Genomic DNA, 23,017 nt, shown 5'->3' with positions numbered 1-23,017 from the left:
AAAGCTTTGATCAGTCTACAGCCAACCTGCCTTTTTATATATGTATAAATTTTTTGCTAGTATTGAGTCGAGCTTCATTTCTGTCCAGATATCCTTATGAGCGTATAGATGGCAGAGTCCGTGGTAACCTGCGTCAGGCAGCCATTGATCGCTTCTCTAGACCAGATTCGGATCGATTTGTGTTCCTGCTGTGCACACGAGCTGGAGGACTTGGTATCAACCTGACTGCTGCAGACACATGCATCATCTTTGACTCTGACTGGAACCCTCAGAACGACCTGCAGGTACTACAACATGCTAAACCTGCAGTTTTTTGTTGACACTGTCTGCTGAATGTAGTGACTCGGCAAGCCGTGTTTGGCTTTGGTTTACTGCACCACATCATTAGCCCTCTCATGTACGCATACGCCTACAAGCTGAAGAAAGTAGTTCAAAGTCTCTGTTCAATGATTTAGAATTTTTCTTTTTGCTGTCCTCTAGGCCCAGGCCAGGTGTCACCGCATCGGCCAGTCCAAGGCGGTAAAGATCTACCGCTTGATCACTAGAAACAGCTACGAGAGAGAAATGTTTGACAAGGCCAGTCTTAAGCTGGGGCTTGACAAGGCTGTGCTGCAGAGCATGAGCGGACGAGAGAATGCAAACAGCGGGGTAAGTCACAGAAGAGATTTTGTACTCCCCTATACCCGGAACACCTTCCTAAACGAGGTGGGCTCGCTCTTTTTTTTTTTTTTTTTTTTTAATTAATTTTTTTTTTACTGGTTCAGGTTCAGCAGTTGTCCAAGAAAGAGATTGAGGATCTGCTGAGAAAAGGCGCTTACGGAGCTCTGATGGATGAGGAAGATGAAGGCTCCAAATTCTGTGAGGAAGACATTGACCAGATTCTGCAGAGACGAACCCACACCATCACTATAGAGTCTGAGGGCAAGGGCTCTACGTTTGCAAAGGTAATGCATTACATCTAGTTAAAGACATTGTCAGGTAAATATATGGATACCAATGACAAATGTGTGCTCCTGTGTCTGCAGGCCAGTTTTGTTGCAGCAGGAAACCGAACTGACATTTCTCTGGAGGATCCAGACTTCTGGCAGAAATGGGCAAAGAAAGCCGAGCTGGACCTAGATGCCATCAATGGACGGGTACCACAGTAGTTTTGTAGCCTATCATAATTTAAAAGATTTACTTCCCTTAACAGTACACATATGTTAAAGCTCCTGTAGGCCAGTGGGCAGTACAGTGAACAGTCACTTCCTGGTACTTTTGAATATCTACACAATAGATCATAAAACTGGAACAGTCCTACTGTCCAGTCTTAAACACACACATCTTATTGAACTACCGGTAGTACTAGTCAGTGTTAGGAGGAGAGAGAAAGAGAGGTTAATATTGACAGTTGGGAATCTCCTCTCTCCCTTAATTACCCATGTTTCTGTGCACTTGTGTTTGAGCGAGGGAGAGTAAGCTCCTTAGCTCCACTTAACGGAGCACAGATGCCTGGAGGGTAGAGATATCACTTAGGCTAGTGCGCACACACGCACATTTGTCTTTCAGTAGTTATGAGAACAATCTACAAAATGCTTTTCTCAGCCTCTTAACCCTAACTTAATTTTTATTTTAACTCCCCTTAACACCAACAAAATGTGCATCAGAAGTTTGTACACAACCAACGTTTGTGCACAAATGCAGACTGAATCTGTCTCGGTCTTCTTTCACATGATGATAGGTGTGTTCTTTCCTTCCTCTTTTACTCTTCTTTACTTCACCACCTATCTCTATTTCTTTGTTCCTCTGCTGCACCTAATCCAGCGTGGTGAGCATGGACACAGAGCTGCTCCCTTGAGACTTCTTATTGTGCTGTGTTGGAATTAACTGCAGTCCTCTGTGATAATTGCGAAACCAACTACTGGCCTGTTTGTGCATATTAATGTAATTGTATGATGAGAGAAAAAGTCTACTTAATTGAAAACAGAAATGTAATTCATTAGACAACATAATTAATGTCTGTTTATGTTAGAGCTGGGTGGCAATTTTCTCAGCAGCACAAATGAAACACTAGGCCAAATATCCAATTAATGAGCTTTTGAGTTGAGTAAAACAGTGTTCACACGATTCAAATTAGAGTACACACCCCAATACAAATTGGCCACATTTCAGGTGTAAAGCAAAGACTATGAAGGTAATCTAACTAGTTTCTTTGGTTGCCTTTAGAACACGTTGGTAATAGACACACCAAGGGTGAGGAAGCAGACCCGGCACTACAGCAGCGTGAAGGAGGAGGAGATGCTGGAGTTCTCCGAGCTGGAGAGCGATGAGGACGAGCCAAGCAAGCCATTGTCCAAACCACGTCGGCCCCAAGACAAGGCCCAGGGCTATCCCCGGTCTGAGTGCTTCAGAGTGGAGAAGAACCTGCTCGTCTACGGGTCTGTCACACCTCCATGTTTCCCACACGTGAAAGTGTTGATTCGCAATATTTCTCCCTGCTTTTTCTGCCATATGAAAATATTGTCACAACTTGTTTGAATGCGTAAAATATCTAGGAGTTAAGTGTAATGTTTCCTGTAAAGGAGTAGTCCAGCAGTTGTTTAAAGTCCTTGGTAGCAAGGATGTTGCACAGATTAAAAATAGTCAGCTTTAGTATATTTAGAAAAGATTGAAACAAAATAGGAATTTAATTTTAAAAAATCACTTTTAGTTTAATACAAGAGAATAGTGATAAATGGAAAGTCAGTTAAGCTTGTCAGGTTTGAGAAATCTTTTAGTTTTGAGAGATATACTGGATATAAATTTAAATCTCTGCTCCTCTGTGCATCCTAACTCAGACCTGTGCTGGTTCAGAAAAGGTTAAGGCTCACAGAGGTCTGTTATACCACACACAGACAAACTGACAGACTTACCATAGTGTGATTATGAGCCCGTCCATTTTCGTGGCTGACTTGGCCTGACTCTGTGTGCATCTGAACAGTGGTGCTAGTGAGATGTCAGAATTGTTATTGTTACAGTCTAGTCTTGTAGCCTCAGGCTGTAGGACACAAAAACACACTGACTGAGCCTGTCCTCTCCACTCAGCGCTCTGTTATCTTTCCAGTCTCTCACTCATTCGCCCTCATCCAGCATTTCTACCCAGTCAGTCAGGGCCACGACGGGTTCCCATGGTTCAGTGAAGATTGGGAAGCAGCAACCAAGAAAGAGAAATTTAGAGCGAGACAGTCCACAGGACGCTGTCTGCAATATCAGCCTTTAGGGTCATTGGCTCTGTGGAGCTAGTGGAGGGGAAGCTGAGCTATGGGATGCTTGGGTGGCAGTAGTTAGTATGGCAGCCTTGGTTAAAGGCAAGACTGGTAATACATGCACCCTGCATTCATGTATGTTTGCCTCTGTCTTGCTGCCCAGACATCTACCACACTCCAAAGTCATTTGGGATTAAGAATTTTAAAATCATTACTGTTTATTAAACATTTAAATGTGGTAATTTAAAGGCAAAGTGCGACAATTATGCTGTTGTCGTTGTCTTTCATCAGTCTACTTCGTGTCAAGTTGTGTGTATGTTGTCAAAGCGGTATTTGTTGGCTGTACCCATGTTAAGGCTTGGTCCTGTTGGTGTGTTTAGCTGGGGCAGGTGGACTGACATCCTGGCTCACGGCCGTTTTAAGCGCCCTCTGAAGGAGACTGATGTGGAAACCATCTGCAGAGCCCTGCTGGCGTACTGCCTGCTGCATTATCGTGGAGATGAGAACATCAAAAGCTTTATCTGGGACCTGATTACCCCGAGTGAAGATGGAACCACTAAGACACTGACCAACCACTCTGGTAACGCATGCAAACATAGTGATAACACTGTTGGTCTGTTAAGGAATGATGCATCATCCATTAATATGCTTTAATTTTTTGTTTGTTTAATCTTGGTTTCACAGTTTGGAAACTGCAGTGAGGAATTTGACACTTTTTTTACACTTCACTTCTCTTGAAGGTCTCTCCACTCCGGTCCCTCGTGGCAGAAAGGGAAAGAAGGGAAAACCCCAAGTTCCTCCTCCACAAACTCCCCGAGCTGATTGGTTGGCTACCTGCAATCCCGACCATTTGCTGCAAGAGGATAGCTACAAGAGACACCTGAAACATCACTGCAACAAGTAGGTGTTTCCCAGACACTCACACCTGAAACATCATGGCAGCCTTTTGTTTTTGTTAAATTGCTTTTTAGGTCGACAAGTTAAAAACAACCCAACCCAGGTGGACTCAACTGTAGCATTAAAACCAGGATACTGACACGTGGCAGGTGTGATGTTTCCCGTATGAGACGCAACAAGCGCACATTCGGGACAACTTTCCCAGAGGCAGCAGTCTCCCTCTCATCATCCTCACACGCACTCATGTGCTCTGTGAACAGCTCGCTCTCCTGTTGTCAGGGAGATATGCTACTTTGCACTCCAGATTCGTTTTTTTCTTTGCCCCTCTTCTTCTTGAGGGGGGAAGTTTGTTTGTGTGCGTCTGGCCGTGTGCCAGGCCAGGTGCTAAGCAGGCAGACCTGTTGGAAGTGAGTGAAAGATGCGTGCGCACACACATACACACTCTTGGGGGTGATTATGCGGTGCCATCTGCTAGGCTGGAGCACAGTGTTGTGTGGCTAATCAGGCCTGGCACATTGATGGATGAGCACACAGAGCCTGCCAACAAATACACACGCACACACTGCAACTTGTGATGCCATTGATGCACAAACACACACTGCAGAATGAGTTGCAAATTACTGTCTTTATACCCTTGCCCCCCTCTTCTCTGCCTCTCTAAACTTTGTTCCCTCCCTACTAGAACAGCTCTCTATCTTTTCAGTCCTTTCCCTGTCTGCTGCTCCTGCCCCCTCACCCCCTAAGTCCCTGCTTCTCCTCCGTCCAAATGGCATTATTGACATTAAATTCTAATGATAAATATTGACGGTAAAGCAGATTTCCCAGTATGGTGTGTTTCCAGTGTCAGGATATCTCTCATGACTTATCCTTCTCCAGCCCTCGCCTTTTACTCATTTAACAGGAGGAGCTGCTACGAGATTAATTCTAACGGGAAAAATCTGTAATTTATGTGGAGATGACATCTTGACTAGAGTGGTAGGAAATGGTGGAAATGAGGAATGAAGAGGTTATGTGTTGGACACAGAACATATTTCATTCAATATTTTCCTCATCAGTAGCTTAGATTTTTGGTTATCACTTTGCACCTTTCCATTTGTGTAGTATTTTGTTGTTTCAGGTTCATCAGGATAAATTAGTCATTAATCATTGACTAAATGACAGAAATGTTTCATTGTTGGCCCAGAGTAGGTTCAATGTCTTGTTTGAAGTAACTTCTTCAATAGTTTTTGTTTCCTATAAGGGTTTGATGATTTCCATTTTGTGTAGTATTCAATTGATGTTAACTCTGAATTAGAACTAACATTTTTACTGTTTTGCAGGGTGTTGCTGAGGGTGAGGATGCTGTATTATCTGAGACAGGAAGTCGTAGGTGACCAGGCCACACGTATCCTGGAAGGAGCTGACTCCAGGTCAGTAAATTCTTCATATTACATTTTTTTTTTTTTTATCTCTCTTTACACAGTGTCTCCCCCTGTTGTTCCAGTTTTCTATTTAACAAACAAACCTTTTATTTTTACCAAAACAGTAACATAACCTTTAACACTCACAACACACATTACAGAGTTCATTGGTTAAAAAACAGAAACACACATCCTTTCTATTTAAAAAGTCTTTCAAAGAAAGTATTGTACTGGACAGTGAGCTGGGATGGATATTTATGAATGTGCTGAATTATTAGTGAAGTTTATTTCTGTCTGTTCTAGTGGCCGCTTTACTGGCAGGGCTCTTCCTATTCCGACATACTACAGTTATTTTAGCTTGTTTATTTTTCTTGGTTTGACCTATTTAGAAAAGGTTGGATATTTCTTTTCAAGCTCTCACTGTTTTTATTCTAAAACGTAAAGCCTCTTTAGGTTTGCAACTCATCTTCATGCAGCTCCACCACTGCTTCTTCCGCTGTTATTCTCTGCAACACTGCACTTTTCTTCGCATCTGTTCCCCTCGTCCCCTCTCTCTGCAGTGCATCTCCCATCCCCCTCTCATCACCCCTTCACCCAGATGTGAACGCATTTATAATGTGGAGCACATACACGTCATGTTGATGTCTCAACACGCACCCCACCCCCTTCAGTCAATGGCTACTGTGACAGACTTGTGTGTGCGTGCGTGTGTGTCGGTGCGTGCCAGACGTGAGCATACGGGGTGCCATCGTGCCAACATATGCCAGGGGGATTTTGCATGCCAGTCTTGGCGCTCACGTGTATGTTTGTGTTGCCAAGGCCAGGCATGCTGCTGTTTGCAGAGATAAGGGCCCGTTTCCCTGGTTTCTGCTCTCCTCCTGTCACCCTGTCTATCTACTTGCATTGTGTATTGTCTAGCTGGAAACACAATTTTCTACCATCTTTGTTCCATAATGGACGACTGTGAAACTGGAAATAGTTTTAACATGCAAAATTTTGTAGGATATGTTCTATGTTGTGAAACCAAACAAAGTCTACATACACTTTTACCTTTTACACTTTGTGATTTTTTTTTTCCCCCTCCCGAATTAATCAAATTGATGTACTAAAACTTTAAGGTGTCCAAACTCACTGTATTTTAGTTACACTAGAAAAAAACACTATAATAAGACATTGTCTCAATTTTTGTAGTTTTAAAACGGCCTTTATAAACAAGTATATTGTAATCTTGATGTTACCATTAATGTCTCTAAATGCCTCTGGTCTGCCTGGTCAGGAAGTTGGTTCTGGACTCCTCAGTTGTCCTCTCCACAGTGATTAGTTTACTGGGGCCAGTAAGCAGCATGCCTCAGAAATGGCTTTAAAATACTGTATGTCAACATATTTAACGCATGTTCAATGTCCTTCATCAGTCATCTTGTTATAATTTAAACATTTACTCAGTTTTTTTTTTTTTTTTTGCATTTTGATACTACTACTAAATTGTTAGTTGTAATGAAAATTAATAAAATTGGAAAATTACTTTTTTTTTTTGCAGTATTCAACTTCGTCTTTCCAGTAATTTTGTCACCTTTTTGGCTTTCGGTGACTTGCATCATAGAACTATTAGTTAAAAGCATTGAAAAGAAATAAACCTAAGATCAGTGTGTAAAAGAGCCTGAGACCTGTTCATTATGCTGCCAGTGGCAGAAGAAGTTAGACATACAAGAGCACAACTTAACTTAGAAGTAGACAGCTTATAAGACGTCTGTCACTGTTAAAGCAAAAATATATCTGAACATATATTCTGATTATCACTGTGATATCGTTCTGTTGCAGCGAGCTGGATATCTGGATTCCCCAACCATTCCATGCTGAAGTCCCAGCTGACTGGTGGGACAGAGAGGCTGACAAATCCCTGCTAATCGGTGTCTTTAAACATGGTAAGAACCCTCATGAGCACTGTATAAAACGTCTCTGCTCCTCTTCGCTGTGAGCAGCTCACGCCAGAGCAAGAGCAGGCAACAGGTCCACAGGATGAATTTGAGGACCAGGACGAGTGCACTTTATCTAGTCAGTGCCCCCCCCACACACACACACACACACACACACATCCACACCAACATTGTCCAGTGACATCGGTCCCTGCAGGCGGGCTCACATGCGTCTCCACACACGTCCCACCCCCTTGTGCCACCACCATTCGATTGGTGTTGCCATGGCAGTAGCGGAACGCAGCTGGCAGGCACATTGCTTATTGGGGATCGTAATTGATGGCTGCTTCCACCATTGGCTGAGTGCTTGGACCGTACAGTGTGAGAAGTGTTGTAAACAAAGCTAATCTCCAAGTTAGAACCAAATGCCTTGAGTTAATCTGCTATCTTGGTTATTTGGAAAACGTGCCAGTTGCGTTGAGGCTCTAATGACCCACCTTTTAAATACTGAGTGCGGTACTGATGTGACTGCTAGTGACAGGCCAAAGAGGCTGTGAGCGTGTGTATGTGGACCCTCATTCATATTAATTTGGCATAATTGTCATAATTTTTCAATCATTGCCACCCTTTATGATTCAATTAGGACATACACACTCCCACACAGCAATACAAAAGGACTCACCCATAGTTAATCATAATCCTTATTCACTAGGGACTGAGAAGAGGGGGTGGGGGGGCTAACATACACAAACCCATACAGGGAGCTGTATGCAGAGAGTGTCTCTCTCACACACACACACACACACACACACACACACACACACACACACACACACACACACACGAGTAATGGACTACAAAGGCCCGGATGATTAACGTTTGGCCGTGGGCTGATTCTGTGTGTGGCAGAGATGCCTCATCTACTTCACATCTATTTTTTTTCTCCCCCTCTTTTCCTCTTTCGCCTCATGTGACCTGCTCCTCGCCCCCCTCCACCTTCACCTCCTCTCTTCTTCCCAATGTGTCTCAGTAGGATCTGCACATTCTAATCTGTTCTGCCTGAATGCCCCTAACGGACAAACGCACGCACACACTTTCTCACACCCACTAGCTCACTTTCACAGACACCATGACACACAGAGCCCCCCCCCCCCCCCCCCCACCTTCTCTTACTCTCTCTCCTCCACTCCGACACAAATGAGCACCTGCAGGCTCACTTGAATAAGCACACGCGTACACATAAATGCGCAGAACCGTAGACAAGCGTACACAGACACACACAGGCTGGCTGTCTCGTCAGCAGCTGGCTCCTGGGGTCTGCCCTTCTGCTGCTGTTTTTGTCCATTTCTACATTTAATATGGATGCTCTGTGCGTGTCCACATGTGTGCACATGCCTGACTCCTGTTAGTGTTAAGTGTGAAGCCGTCTGTCTAGGAGTGAGCCAGATACCCTTCACAGTTAAGTTCTTCTTTAGAGCGTTGGTGTGTTGACCAATAACCTTCTGGCTTTGTGAAGCTGAAGGCACCAGATTACAGGACTGTACCCTCATATTTCTGTCCCTGTATTTAAATTTTTTGCTTTCCACCTAAGGCTATGAGAAGTACAACTCGATGCGAGCCGACCCCACCCTGTGTTTCTTGGAGAGGGTGGGCATGCCGGACGCCAAGGCTATTGCTGCTGAGCAGAGGGGCTCTGACATGCTGGCAGATGGCGCTGAGGGGTAAGAAAGCGCCACCTTTCTTCAGTATTCAAGAATTAAATTATATATATATTTTTTATTCTACATTATTTATATTGTAATCTATTACATTATTTAATCAAATCTACCTATCCAAAATATCAAGGCTTATTTCTTACATTTTGTGGTCATGTAAATATAGTTCACTGTTTAATTTTGTTCATCATTGACTTATCCACAGTGAGGATGAGGACCCAGAGTACAAGCCACTGAGGATGCCATTTAAAGATGACTTGGATGACTTCACCAACTCACCCCTGGATGACAAAGATGACGCTGCAGAGGGCGAGACTGAAGGTAACCACAGTTAACTAGTGGAATGTGTTGAAGCAGCAGTTGTGCCCAAGTAATGTCTACAACAATTAAATTATTCTTTGCATGAGTCAAACTTCTCACTTTTCATACTGTCTTTAGTTAAGTCTGGTGAAAGTGCACCTGCTGTGGACGGAGGCTCGGGCTCCAGTGAGCGTCTCTACTGGCCAGTCGCCTCTGCTCTGACAGCCCGTCTGCGGCGACTCATCACAGCCTATCAGCGCACCAACCGGCGGGAGCAGCTCCGCCAGGAGGCCCTCAACCGTCCCGACGGTCGCCGGCGACGGCGCAGGGACTTCCTGCCCTCCATAGCCATGGTTACAGAGGCAGGAGGAGGGGCCGCTTACATCCAAGATGGTGCAGCGGTTTTCATGGCAGAAGGAAGCCCATTTCTGACAAAAGGAGGTGCTTACTTTACCAAAGGTGGACAGTTCATGCCAGAGGCTTCATCAGGAATAACTTCTGGTTCCCTGGTGGCTGATGGAGCTATGTACTACAAAGAGAGACGGCAAAGGTAGAGTAAATGTAAAATTTTATAAATACACTGGTAAAATTTTTAAGCACAAGATGATGGAAAGCAGCACATAACAGAAGTCAACCTCAACTGTTAATTCTTTTGTCAGGTGGACACGTCGTGAGGAGGCTGATTTCTACCGCGTTGTGTCCACCTTTGGAGTCGTCTATGACACCCAGCATCAGAAATTTGACTGGACACAGTTCAGGGCCTTCGCAAGACTGGACAAGAAAACAGACGAGAGCCTGGAGAAATACTACTACTCATTTATTGCCATGTGTAAACGTGTGTGCAGAATGCAGATAAAGACCGAAACAGGTAAAGGGAAACAGTTTGGCTGCAGTAACTTGTCTTTTTGGGCTCTTTAGTCATTTTGGCCCCTGCTGAGACCTTGCTTTTTATCTCATCAGAACTTCCAGATCCAGCCCTGATCATCGATCCCATCACAGAGGAGCGGGCCTCTCGAACTCTGTATCGCATCGAGCTGCTCCGCCGCATCCGAGAGCAGGTTCTTCCCCACCCACTGCTCTCGGAGCGCCTCAAACTCTGCCAGCCCTCTCCAGACCTTCCAGAGTGGTGGGAGTGTGGCCGCCATGACCACGACCTCCTCCTGGGGGCGTCTAAACACGGCGTCAGCCGCACTGATTATCACATTCTAAACGACCCTAGCTTGGCTTTTCTGGAGGCTCACCAGCGCTCTAATAGCCAGCGAGGCACTAGTATCAGCATTGGAGCCCAGGGAGAGATGACCAAAGCGGGAACTGGAGCAGCGGAAAGCACGTCTGCACCCCTCCTTACCCCAGCAGAACTAGCAAGCGTTGCAGCTGCCACCAAAGTTGTTATTCCTACGGTTAAAGTGGAGGAGGAAGAAAGGAAAAATATCAAGACTGAGGAAGGGACAACAGAGATGGATATGAAAATGGAAATGGATGGAGATGACATTTTATGCGCCAAGATTGAAGCACCTGATGATCAGAAGGGAAATAAGGGAGAAGGTGAAGAAGCGACAGATGATATGACTGCTTCAACAAGGAAGGAGGTCAAGAAGGAAGAGGTTGCCCAGACAGAGGCAGCTAAGGAGGAGGAGCAATGTGGAGTAGAAAAGACTCCCAAACCTACTGATGGCATAGACTTAAGAGAGGACAATAGCAGTTTGAGGGTTGTCGATGCTTTCGGGGAACAGAAAGACGCAGGCACTGAGCTCCCCGGACTCCTCGAGACCCCTCCTAAAGTGCAACCTGGGCAGAAGACCATAGAAGAAGTAGATGGAGAGGAACGTGAGAAGCCAGAGTCTCCTAAATCACCAAAGTCTGCTGACACGGAGAAGAGTCCAGAGGAGGAAGAGGAGGAGAGGATGGATGAGGATGATAAATCAGAGAAATCCTCTCAGGCGGAAGGTTTGTGAAGCTTGACTGCTCTGACGTTAGTTTGGAGGGAACAGCTGAATGAACTCAGTGGGGTTAATGAGCAACCTTGTTTTTTTTTTTTTTTTTTTTTTTTGAATTTAGCTTTCACCTTATCAAGATTATTTGTCCTGGTTGTCAGCCTCATTGCTGACACTGCTTGGTCACAGGTCCATTTTTGGTTTGTCTCTCGTGACCTCCTGGTGTTTTAATAAGTGTAAGGTCCAGGGGCAACAGAATGAAATTAATATGGGTCCCCTGATGCAAATTCAGAAGTGCTTTTTTTTTAATTAAGACTTTCCCCCTCTCAACACAGCGAGTGCTGCATCAGAGCAGAAGAACTTTGATGAGGAGAGTATCGCATCTCTGAGCATGTCGGCCCGAGATGAAACCAGGGATGGGTTCTGCCCTGATGACCTGACGGAAACATCCACACTGCAGGCCTTACAGGACCGTGCGTATGCCTTCTCATTCTGGCCTAAGGTAAGTTTCAAATTTCTGCCTATGTGTGGAAACAATGAATGCTGTCCTGCAGTCAAAGGGAATTATCTGATCCAAATCTATGCCTTTTTCGATGCTCAGGATCGAGTGATGATCAACAGAATGGACAACATCTGCGAGGCTATTCTGAAGGGCAAGTGGCCCGTTACCAGACGCCACATCTTCGATTTCCCTAGCAACTTATTGCCAGGGCACAGCACCGTGGTATCCGCAGAGCGCAACGAGACCCTGCTGCAGCGGCGGAGCCTGGCCGAGCTGACGATGGCGGGCATCCCGACAGCCTACAGCGGGAGTGAAGACAAAACACTATCTCCACAGGTTCACGTGAGTGTCTGTGAACACACATTAAGCATATGGGTGGTGGTGGTGATGTTTCTAACCTGTGGGAGGAAATAAAGGGTGCTTATTTTATCAATGATAGAGCAGCACGAGTGAGCTGCTACTGGATACACAGGTGTAACCAACTCACCTCACGTTGCAGGACGACACTCTGACTGTGCCGAGGCGTAGACGGCGGAGGAGAAAGATTGAGATCGAGGCAGAGAGGGCGGCCAAGAGGCGCAACCTAATGGAGATGGTGGCTCAGCTTCGAGAGAGCCATGCTGCTGCCGAGTCCCAGAGCCAGGCGATGGATCTGACAAAGGTGTGCACTGTCAGTCTGAGTATTTATTGTGTTGACTGTATTAGAAACTCTAGGTTGTAACATTTAAATGACAGCCTTCTGCATCTGCTGCACAGGGTATGCACCATCACAAGGCCGGCTTTCCTAGTGCCTTGGTGACAGGACCCACCCTCAAGACCCAGATGGAGTTGCTGCAGCAAGCCCCGCCTTCTGCACACAGAGCCAATGGCTCACTGGAGGCTGACCTGCCCATCATTAAGAGGAGACGAGGACGCAGGAAAAATGTTGAGGGGCTAGACCTGCTGTTCATGAGCAACAAGAGAGCAGGAGGGGTATGAAGCAGAACAGTAATAAAGTGGTTTGCGTTGCACAGATGATTCCAGCTTTGTTCATTCTCTCCCGTCTGTTCTGTCGACAATAAGGATGATGCTGATGGAGCGAAAGTCGTGGAGGGAGGTCAAGATGCTCCTCATGCCCACAGATCCCTCACAGTTCCTGAGCAGAGCCCCAGTGGCAGATCTGTGGCCTCTGGCAGCCTGGAGGAGGAAGAGGCAGCCGTGTCCAAAAAAGAGTTGGGAGAGTGGCTGAGGCAGCACCCGTCATACGCCATGGACATGGCTGGATTCACACCAGTACGAACCTATTCATACTTTACCTCTAGTTGTTGGGTTTGAATGTTAGTTTTGTTTCCCTGCTTTGGACAAGTGAACAGCTCTTCATAGCCTTTCCTTCATTGTTTTGGTCTGCCTTTATTTTATGTATCAACTACAGAAGAGTGAGGAGTTACTTTTGTGTCAATTCTCAAAGCCTAAGCAGAAGCGGCATCGCTGTCGAAACCCCAACAAGATCGACATCAACACCCTGACGGGAGAAGAGAGAGTGCCCGTGGTCAACAGACGCAACGGACGGAAGGTAATGGAAGCCGCAAAGCTGGAACACTGCTTCACTGAATGGACGATTGTTCTATCAGTATGGTTCCATGTGTAACGATCACCCCCTGATCCTTAGATGGGTGGGGCCATGGCTCCGCCAATGAAGGACCTTCCCAGATGGTTGCTAGAAAACCCAGAGTTTTCTATTGCGCCTGATTGGACGGATATTGTCAAACAGTCGGTTAGTAAACAGAACATGTCAAATATGATTTGGTTTCACGGCCCCCAAGTTTCCTGCTTCCCAACTAATATTAAATTTCTCCACCTCACAGGGTTTCCTCCCAGAAGCCATGTTTGATCGACTGCTGACCGGCCCTGTAGTCAGAGAGGAGGGTGTCCGTCGCCGAGGGCGACGGCCTAAATCTGAGATCGCCAAGGCAGCTGCTGCTGCCCAGGTGGCAGCCGCTCAAGCTGCCCAGGCATCACTGGCTTCAGCTGCTTCATCTGCAGGTAGAAATGGAGTCCTTCACGCCTACAGCTGCTAGTGGTTAGTTGATTTTCATGCTGAACCCTGCTGCCGTGTGTTTCCAGGAGGGATCAACCCGTTACTGTTGAACAGTCTGTTTGGAGGGATGGACCTGTCGTCTCTCCAGAGCCTCCAGTCTCTCCAGTTGGCTGCAGGTTTGATGGCATTCCCTCCCCCCACTGACCCAAAGCAGGCTGCTGCCAGCGCTGCGGCCGCCTCCATGCTGCCACTCATGATCCCCGGCATGGGAGCCCTGCCTAACATGGCCGCCATACCTAACATGTTCAGCCTAGGCGGGCTGTTTGGCGGCAACCTGGCAACGGCCGCTGCATCAAACTCTACCGTCACGGCCACAACGGAGAATTCCAATGGAACGGTGGAGGCAGGAGAGACGGATGAGGCGGGGACAAAAAAGAGAAAGAGAGAGAAGGAAGAAGCAGAAGATGACGATGGTGGAGAGAGCGAGGAGGAAGAGAAGGCCCAGGGCTATGAGGAAGGGGAGAAGGCAAAGAAGGTTGAGAGTGAAGAAAGGCCAGAGAACGATGCAGCACCTCGGGTCACTGCGGCCGAACGCTCGGCAGAGGCCACCATCAACGGCGAAGCCGCCGCCCTGCTGGCCGCGGCCGGCATGTCCGCTAACTCGCTAGCGTTCAACCCCTTCCTTCTGTCCACCATGGCCCCCGGCCTCCTCTACCCCTCCATGTTCCTCCCTCCGGGCCTCGCGGGGCTCAGCCTCCCCGGCTTCCCTGCAGCCTCCACGCTGGCCGAGCTCCAGAGCGCCATGGCCGGAGCGCTGGGGGGCAACGCCATCGCCACCAAGCCGCCGCGAGACGAGCATGCGAAGAAGGGGCTGCAGACAGCTACAGGGGAGGAGGAAGAGGAGGAGGAGGAGGAGGAGGGAGGAGAGAGTGACTTGGCTGAGGACAACGAGGGGGGAGTAGACGAGAAGACGAGAGTGGAAGCCAACGACTCGGCTGCAGAGGAAGCAGTGATGGAAGGAAAGGAAGAGGAGGCTGCAGCGTCTCCACAGAAGGACAGGAATGACTGAAACTGAACTGACTGGCCTTGGACGTTTCCAATTGGGTTCTCTTTCATTGTTTATTTCGTGAGCAGGTATATTAACTACGTGTCAGAGGACGAGGCGTGTGTGTATTAAATTAAATCTGACTGATAGGTTGGTCAGGAAGTCCTCAGAACTCGCTCCTCTTCAAAGACTCCCTTCCTCTTCCACAGTCCTTCGCAGGAGCTCACCTGGTTCCAGTAGTGCTATGGTTGATATAATTACTGCTACTTTCAGCTTTGTATTCAGTTTTCACTTTATTCTTTTTTTGCCTCCTCCTCTTTCTGGACTGTTGTTGGTCAGCAACTGTCGTCGGCATCTCGTGAAAAAGAGCGGAGACGGCAGCTGCTGGCACGTTCTCGGACATCAGTTCTCAAAGGAACAGCCTCGCGGCTAAAGCTCGCAGTCTGACGCTGCTGCAAGGGGAATTCTGGGTAGTGGATTTGGACTGTTCTGCTTCAGAACAGGCTTTTAGTTCTCGCATATCAGACCAGGTAGACTCTGAGGAGAGAAACTAGACTGGCCTAAAACTCAAGTTTTACACTGACGACAGATGTACCGTTACATACTTGACGAGTGACACATTCATTCCGACTCTGCCACTACACACACTAAAGCCTCCCCGTCACCACTGTTTAGGGGTTGCCTCGTCCGTTTTTAGTGTACGTGTGTGCTCACACACTGAAACAATACTGTTAATCCCAGTCCCACACTGTTTAAATAGCCGCCTCGAGTCTTTCCGCTGCCCCTCCAAGTCCGGTGCCTCCTTCCACCTGCTTCGGAGGCTTTTGTGAATGGATTTGGAGCGGTAGCCCACACAGGTATGTGATGTTTCAGGTTTTTTCTTTAAAGGGGGCACACGAGATACATTTACCTGCTAACTGTCACAAACTATGATTACTTTTTTTTATTTTCCTTTGCATCCTGGTAGTTCCAGACAAAGTGCTGCTCCCTAGTGACCTTCTCTTTAAAGACTGTTGCTCTAGTCACACACACTGACACCAGGCCTGGCCAGAACAGGACTGAGACACATTTTCAACAATGTTGGAAATTCACTGGTTTCTGTATGAAGTTCAGCTCTGGTCAGCAAGTTAAGTTCTAAATACTTGAAAAGCGCAAGGGGTGCTTGATTTGTTTTCATTCGTGAGGGCCAGTTTAATTGTCTCGAGAGAAACCAAGCCCTGCCAGTGGTTCAGCTATTTGGAAGTACATTCAAACACACACGCACTGTGGCCAGGTCTGAGCGTTTGCTATCGTAGCCAGCCCAGCTAAAGCAGAGGGGGACAACTGGCACTGGAGGGAGGGGGTTGAATATTTCTCTCTCTGTGTGTCACCACGACAAAGATCCACGTTTTCCTCGCTAATGCTGAGTCAGCAATAACCAAGGCAGCTTTTGAATGTCCCGACATCACTCTCACGACAAACACATGCACACACTCACTATATAAATAACCACAAGTGTCGTATGAATAGAAAAACAGACTAAAACTGTAAATGACAAATAAGTACTGCAATCAATTTTGTCTCACTCTGTTCCTGTTGATGCACTGGTGTTAAAGAGTTGAAATAATCAGGTACCTTTACTTAGCTACTTTTCTTGAAAAAAAAAACCTTTGGACTTTTTGTTACTTTTAGCCAGCAAGCTGAAGAGCATTACCTCAAAATTCTTATCTAGCCTTGAAGTTTACAAACATACCATGTAAATGTTTTTTCCTCTTTTATTTTATTTTTCTTTTTGGTGTGTGTCTTTGTTTTGTTTTTTGGAGACATCATGTATGATGAATTGTAGCTATGATGCTTTTAATAAAAGTGAATCATGATATTCGCCTAGGAAACCAAAGCTCCGCCTGTATCATTTGCTTCTGTCTGCGCTGAGGGAAGAACTTTAACGCACAGTTCCTCCTACTGTGAAGTGGGCTCGGAACGCCGGCATCCTGTGGAAGGTCATTTTGATAGGTTGTTTGTATGCTGGCTCCTCCATCAGCTCGATGAAGTGGCGCCTTTTTGGTGTGCAACATATGACTGAATGTGGCAAGAGTTTAGCAGCGACCGCCCCCCAAATGTCCCCTCATGTTTTAGTAGTCACATCAATCACCCACTTTGTTTTCTATTTATCTTCACTGGTACTGAAGTTATTTAGCATTGTACAAAAGTGTAAAGTGTAGATTGCTTTGAGTGATTTGAGTCATTTTCACACATTAACACTATTCATGTTCAAGTGCTGCCTGAAGTTTGCTACAGTTGAGGGAATGTCGGCACATTTTGATTTCCAGAAATAATTAAATCAAAAATATTTTTATGGACACAGTTAAGGGTAATACTAGAAGGCCTGTTGGCTGCTGGAGGTCAGTAGTCATGTAAGAATGAACTAATGTTGCAGTCTTGAACCTGTCAGTTTTAAAGTGCACATCTGAAAGTTAAAAACATGTTTCACGTAAGATGGAGGTTTAAGAAGAAAATAACCAAACTGCGTGCGTGCGTGCGTGCGTGCGTGCGTGCGTGCGTGCGTGCGTGCGTGCGTGCGTGCGTGCGTGCGTGCGTGCGTGCGTGCGTGCGTGCGTGCGTGCGTGCACCCACCCGTCCAGCCAAGCGTCAGAAATGGCTTCTCTCCCACTGGATCTGCTGACAGAACACAAACTGACAGCAACACCCCACTGTGTGTGTGTGTCTCAGTGAGGAGAGCAGACTGGACAACACGATGTGGAAGGGTGTTTTTTTTTTTTTTTTTTTTGTGTGCTTTAAAACAGAGGTCACGTATGTTGCCTTCAAGACATGGTGGTGAGGCCATTACGGCATATATGGTGTAATTATCATTTAGATGGATTTAAAGAAAAAGCTGGACTTGGTGGGGGTTTGTTGACAGATGACATCTATTTATGGCTCGAGCAGCCTTCACTGAATAGAAGTTACTACAATGTCCTCACAGAAATAGTAATACGAACGTGTGTGTGTGTGTGTATGTGTACTCGTACTCCAACAGACAGCAGAGAGAGAGAGAGAGTGTGTGTGTGTGTGTGTGTGTGTGTGTACGTGTACTCGTACTCCAACAGACAGCAGAGAGAGAGAGTGTGTGTGTGTGTGTGTGTGTGTGTGCGCGAGGGAGAGCGCGAGCAAGCGAGTGTGACAGACGTCTGGCCTAATCGCCTTGCTGCAGGAAGTGGGACGTGAAATCCACCTGCTGCCCAATACCACACACACACACACACAAACCCAGCGTGTACTCTTGTCTTCTAACCTCATTTCTCCTTCCAGGAATCAGGAAAAAAACGTTGTTGAAGGTCACTGCAGAAATGAACGTAGAAAATAACTGGAGTCTACAGATTCTGGTTGTGATATAAAGTGGTGACTGACAGGCAGGGAGGATCTGATGAAGGATGCTGGTGAGGTCGAACTCTTTAATCACAAACTGTCTCTACATCAGTAATTATATAGTAATTTAAGTATAATTTAATTTTGTGTGAGACCAGAACATGTATGAGATAAGTCTCAGCCTTAAACTTAAACTAGAAATGTAGGATCATGCAGCAGCTCCCCTCTTTTTATGTCCCGCCTTCTCACCTTCTCCCTTTGTTCTGATTGGCCGGCCTGTGAGCGTCTTCCTGTTGGCTGAGCTATGGCCATTTGAAAGTCTGGCAGGATCTTAGTCTTAGGTGTAAACAGTCAATAGATGAATATAATGCATACGTACAACAATCCTGAATAAGAAAAAAGGTCGGTTTGTGACATCATTACTGTTATTTCTGGATTTATTTCTTGTAATAGTTTTGCTAAATGTGGAAATGAGCTGAAGTTTGAACCTGACGTCCTGGGGGTCATGAGTCAGCAGGAGGGGGCACGGCTTCAGGGCTAATAAGGACCAAGGGAGTTATAATGTGGGGTAAAATCCTGGCACACACAAGCCTGAGTCATGAGGGAAAATCTAAAACAGCTGTTACAACACAGAAGACGATGATGAGCTGTTCTCAGTTTAAATGATGAATCCAGACGATGGTAAGACCGCGTCCGGCCACAAGAGACTTGATCCAACTCTCCTCTCCTTGTTGATGTCGGTCCTAAGGAAGCATCTGCTCAATGCAGTGAATCATGCACATACTTGAGCCTGTAACCGCTGCAGAGAATCCTTCACAATAGATGAATGTCAAAACGAAACATGTTTCAAACGAGATGATTTTAACAGTTGTGCTTTAATAATGATCTGCCTTCTGTTGGGGTGAGGGCGACGGCGGGGGGCAGGCGGTGATTCGCTGAGGTTAGATAGAGGTCCAAGGAATGCATTATGTCAGCGTGCTCGCGCACGCTCGCTCGCGCCTCTTGTCCAGATGAATCTCTCTCCACTCGACTGGATGTGTCACTTCCTGCTCTCTGCGGTTGTCATGGAGAGGCCAGGGCTCTGGCGATAAAGAGCCATCTGCCATTGGCATGACCACCTACAGCCCGGCCGCCATCACAGCAGCCATGATTGATAGCCCCCAGAGAGCGAGAGACAGAGAGAGAGAAGGGAGGACCGCCTGGAGGAGGGGGAGGAGGGGGAGGAGAGGAAGAGATGGAAGAAAAGGAGGGAGGAGGAAGGAGAGAAAGAAAGGAACAGGTCCAGATGTCCTTCTATTTGTTCTGGGGCTTTAAGTCTCTCTCTCTCTCTCTCTCTCTCTCTTCCTCTCCCTCTCCCCGTTTCCAAGGGAGACAAATGGTATAAACGTGACATTGACAGCCAGCGCATCAGACACACACAGAACATAATGGCATCCGTTCAACCTCACCTCCTCCAGCTGAGGGGAGGGTGGATGTTTTTGTTCAAATAAAGCGTTTGGAAAAACAAAAAGAAAAGTCATTATTGTTATTTTAATATGACGCCGCTGGAAATCAGAACAAATAACATCTGGATCTGGAAGTGATTCATTTGGCAGTGTGAGACACCCCGTTTCCTTTTACAGTTCTTTAATACGCTGCTGGGGATCACTTTACAAGATGGTACATAAATACATGGGTAATTACTGCAAAACAGTCTGTTAATTAATGATTCATTCATGAGTAATTGCTCAATATGCCCAAATTAAGGACTTTGAGGTAGAAAGAACAGGCCCCGAATGAATCAGCAGCTAACGATTTGCTCGAATCCTTTAAACAGGCCACCGTTGTCTTCATCATGATCATCATCATTGCTTTTCGTCTAGATGTTCGAGACTTGGATGTGATTGTTAACACAAGGGCTGCAAACGTGGACTTGATACCTGAGCTGAGGCTCAACAGCTTCTTCTATTGATATTGACTTTTATTGATGTACATCACTGATTTTGGAAATGCAGCTGTCCTGCTATTTTCTACGATCTTTAAACGTCTCACTAGCTGGAGTGTAGGAAAAAGATCCATATCAGAAAAACCTTTATTAAAAAAAAAACAGTCATAAACAATTTCGGATTGGATTTAAGGATGTTGTGTCAACGTAGAAATTCCCTGTAAGTGACTGGTAAGATGAGCCTGTTCTCTCTTCTAACCCTCCAGCTGCCGCATCACAGATTTCACAGTGATGACCTTCAGATCTCTGACATGACTAATGACATCTCAGAGTTATTATCTCATGATTCATTTCAGATTAAAGCGTCTCAATCTTGCAAGGTCATTTCTTCTACAGAGGCAGGAGGAAAAAGAAACAAGAGGCTCCGATTATCACCTGCATTAAATCTCTGATCCTCATCTAAATCGCGTGAATGCTTGCCTCAGTTTGCCGGTGTGTATTTCTCTGGACGTGCGTTGAACAGATTCATTTCACGAAACTAAATTAAATTCATTTCTGAGGCCGATCTCATTTCATCCCATTCAGTTTATCTCATCCGAATCAATAGACATATGAATCAGCCTTGTGTGGTCTGCAGGGGAAAATCCATTTCTATGGCAGGAGATGCGAGATCCTCCCTGGGCCCGCGTGTGTGAAATACGACTCACGGTGTCTGGGGTCAATCCCTTTCCAGCAGCGGCTGCTGATGACACCGTGCCAGCCTATCATATCGCTTAATGACTCTGAAGTCATCACTTACCTCATCCTGACATCAGGTATCGATTGGCCGCACGAGAGAGGCATGATGGATGGACGAGCAGCCAGACAGATGGATGGGAAGCTGGAGATGGCGCTAATGTCATTAATATGTGTTATTTATGTGTTGGGCGGGGCCTGTAGGGCCAGCAGGCGCCGGTGGACTCAGCTCAGCATTAGCAGCACGGTCAAGCTGCTTATCGGTGCATCAGGACAGGTGCAAGTGACGTGGGTGAGGACACGCGACAGCTCTGAAGTGTCGGTGGAGATCACTCTGGTCTCCCACTAGAGGCCGGAGCCGCAGAGCAGAAACAGAACAGCTTGGTTTTATTTGTCTAGAATATTTAGGATCTTTCTACAAAACATCTGATATAGACCTGTAGCTGTCATTAACCTGAGCCACACACAGGTTGGGGCAGGGCTTGGTGAGCGGTGTTAACTCCTTGTGGCCTGGGGCTCTTTGCTCAAACTGCTGCCACTGCATAAGCAGCTGAAGACGGATGGATGGTTGGTTCACCTACTGTGCCCTCAGAAGGGTCTCGGGAGGTGCTGGAGTCTATCCCAGCTGTCAATCAAGCTAGAGGCGGGTCAAAGCCTGGACAGGTCACCAATCCACCACAATAAAGTTAATCGTGTGGTTAAAAAAGAACAAAGGAAAAATTAAAATGACAAAACTTATTGAAAAACTGCTTAAACATCAGGATGAGATTCATATTGGATTCATATGGGTTGTTGTGAGAGTGCAGCTCTGTCTTTGTTGGTCCAAGATGCCTTTCTTGGACGTGTGTCTCTAAGACCTGCAGGTTAGAAGTTAATTGCTGACGAGATGATGAGATGCGTTTTGAAATTATGAGGTGCCAGATGTTGATGATGAGATTGGGCTGAACGCTATGAAAACACTGATACACAAATAAACTTTGAGTTTAGGTTGATCACAAGGTCAATGAAGGATGTTCCAGACAACAAAAGGCTGGCTCATCCAGAGATGAACGTGTGTTCAAGCGAGTCTGCAGCACGAGAGCATCCAGTTACATAAGGCTGTGTAGAGATCAATAGAGCAGCGCTTGGCTTAAGTCTCCATCCACCATCTGTAGCAGGTAACCGTTGTCTGATGACCTACATGTAATTCTGTGCAACTCTGTGTGTGTGTGTGTGCGTGTGATAGGTCATTGGTTGTGACACAAAGTCTCATTACACAGAAACTTAGGAGTCCAGACACATTTTTTTATCGCTGTGAAGTGTTCTTCGTGACAGTGCAGCTTTGCTCGAACTCCAGTGTGTGAACCTTCGCACTGCACACAAGCAGCTGCAACTCTGAGCTCACACTGACCTCTGGCAGATTAGAGTGGTGCTGCATCTAATGCCAATGACCTGCACTTAAAGGGCCCTTCCGCCTGGTTTAGAGCAACTCATTATGCATTAAAGTGCTAGAACATAGATGCAGACTCTGACTAGAGGCACAGCAGAGACCTCATCTTTAGCCAGTTCATGCTTTAGTCCTGTCCTTCTAACCACTTAACTTAGTTAGTTCTACTACATTAGTAGGTTCTGGAACATTGCCACTTATTCAGAATGATGTTTACATACCAATATGATGATGGATTATTATTATCAATGTAGATCATACTTTAATAACTACTGCTACAACTGATCACATGGTTTAATAAGACATCTTAATCTGTAACCCAGTGTTACTATTGGGATCAATAAAGTATGGATTGTAATTGTTACATTCAACTAGCTCCCACTCTTTACCCTATCTGTTGCATGATCTCATGCATGACCAGGTGCAGTTACTGATATTCATATATTGATCACACATGCACATAACAGCAACTTGATGAATTTCTCAGATGCTGGAACCATAAGACATAATCTAAATATTTTATAGTTTGACTTCTGGTCCCCATGGTGTGATCAAACTGCAACAGTAAAGGAACAAGACTGAACATATAACAGTGAAAAGACGCATACAGAGAAACAAGTTCCAGCAAACACACAATTGA

General features: G+C 46.0%; 1 protein-coding gene across 7 annotated transcripts in view; it reads left to right on the top strand.

Annotated features, from left to right (window-relative positions):
• The window catches only part of chd7 (chromodomain helicase DNA binding protein 7), a 49,101-nt gene extending 32,278 nt beyond the window's left edge, over nt 1–16,823 (top strand). For 6 of the 7 annotated variants that reach the window (XM_029130827.3, XM_029130829.3, XM_029130825.3 and 3 more), the window contains 23 exons: nt 89–284; nt 481–648; nt 765–944; nt 1,026–1,136; nt 2,206–2,417; nt 3,605–3,804; nt 3,965–4,124; nt 5,441–5,530; nt 7,340–7,443; nt 9,026–9,155; nt 9,355–9,470; nt 9,588–9,999; nt 10,109–10,317; nt 10,410–11,396; nt 11,719–11,885; nt 11,985–12,227; nt 12,385–12,546; nt 12,642–12,857; nt 12,948–13,157; nt 13,297–13,437; nt 13,534–13,638; nt 13,730–13,907; nt 13,989–16,823. In XM_029130827.3, coding sequence (XP_028986660.1) covers nt 89–284; nt 481–648; nt 765–944; nt 1,026–1,136; nt 2,206–2,417; nt 3,605–3,804; nt 3,965–4,124; nt 5,441–5,530; nt 7,340–7,443; nt 9,026–9,155; nt 9,355–9,470; nt 9,588–9,999; nt 10,109–10,317; nt 10,410–11,396; nt 11,719–11,885; nt 11,985–12,227; nt 12,385–12,546; nt 12,642–12,857; nt 12,948–13,157; nt 13,297–13,437; nt 13,534–13,638; nt 13,730–13,907; nt 13,989–14,971 — 5,680 coding nt within the window. In that variant the 3' untranslated portion in view covers nt 14,972–16,823. The remainder of the gene's footprint in view (nt 1–88; nt 285–480; nt 649–764; nt 945–1,025; nt 1,137–2,205; nt 2,418–3,604; nt 3,805–3,964; nt 4,125–5,440; nt 5,531–7,339; nt 7,444–9,025; nt 9,156–9,354; nt 9,471–9,587; nt 10,000–10,108; nt 10,318–10,409; nt 11,397–11,718; nt 11,886–11,984; nt 12,228–12,384; nt 12,547–12,641; nt 12,858–12,947; nt 13,158–13,296; nt 13,438–13,533; nt 13,639–13,729; nt 13,908–13,988) is intronic. The other variant, XM_029130830.3, reaches the window with a different exon arrangement.
• The last annotated feature ends 6,194 nt before the right edge of the window (nt 16,824–23,017 follow it).

The sequence above is a fragment of the Betta splendens genome, chromosome 17 (assembly GCF_900634795.4).
Source record: "Betta splendens chromosome 17, fBetSpl5.4, whole genome shotgun sequence".
NCBI classification, from domain to species: domain Eukaryota; kingdom Metazoa; phylum Chordata; class Actinopteri; order Anabantiformes; family Osphronemidae; genus Betta; species Betta splendens.
The sequence above is the reverse complement of the archived record's forward strand: the minus strand, read 5'-3'. Positions and strand labels throughout refer to the sequence as shown.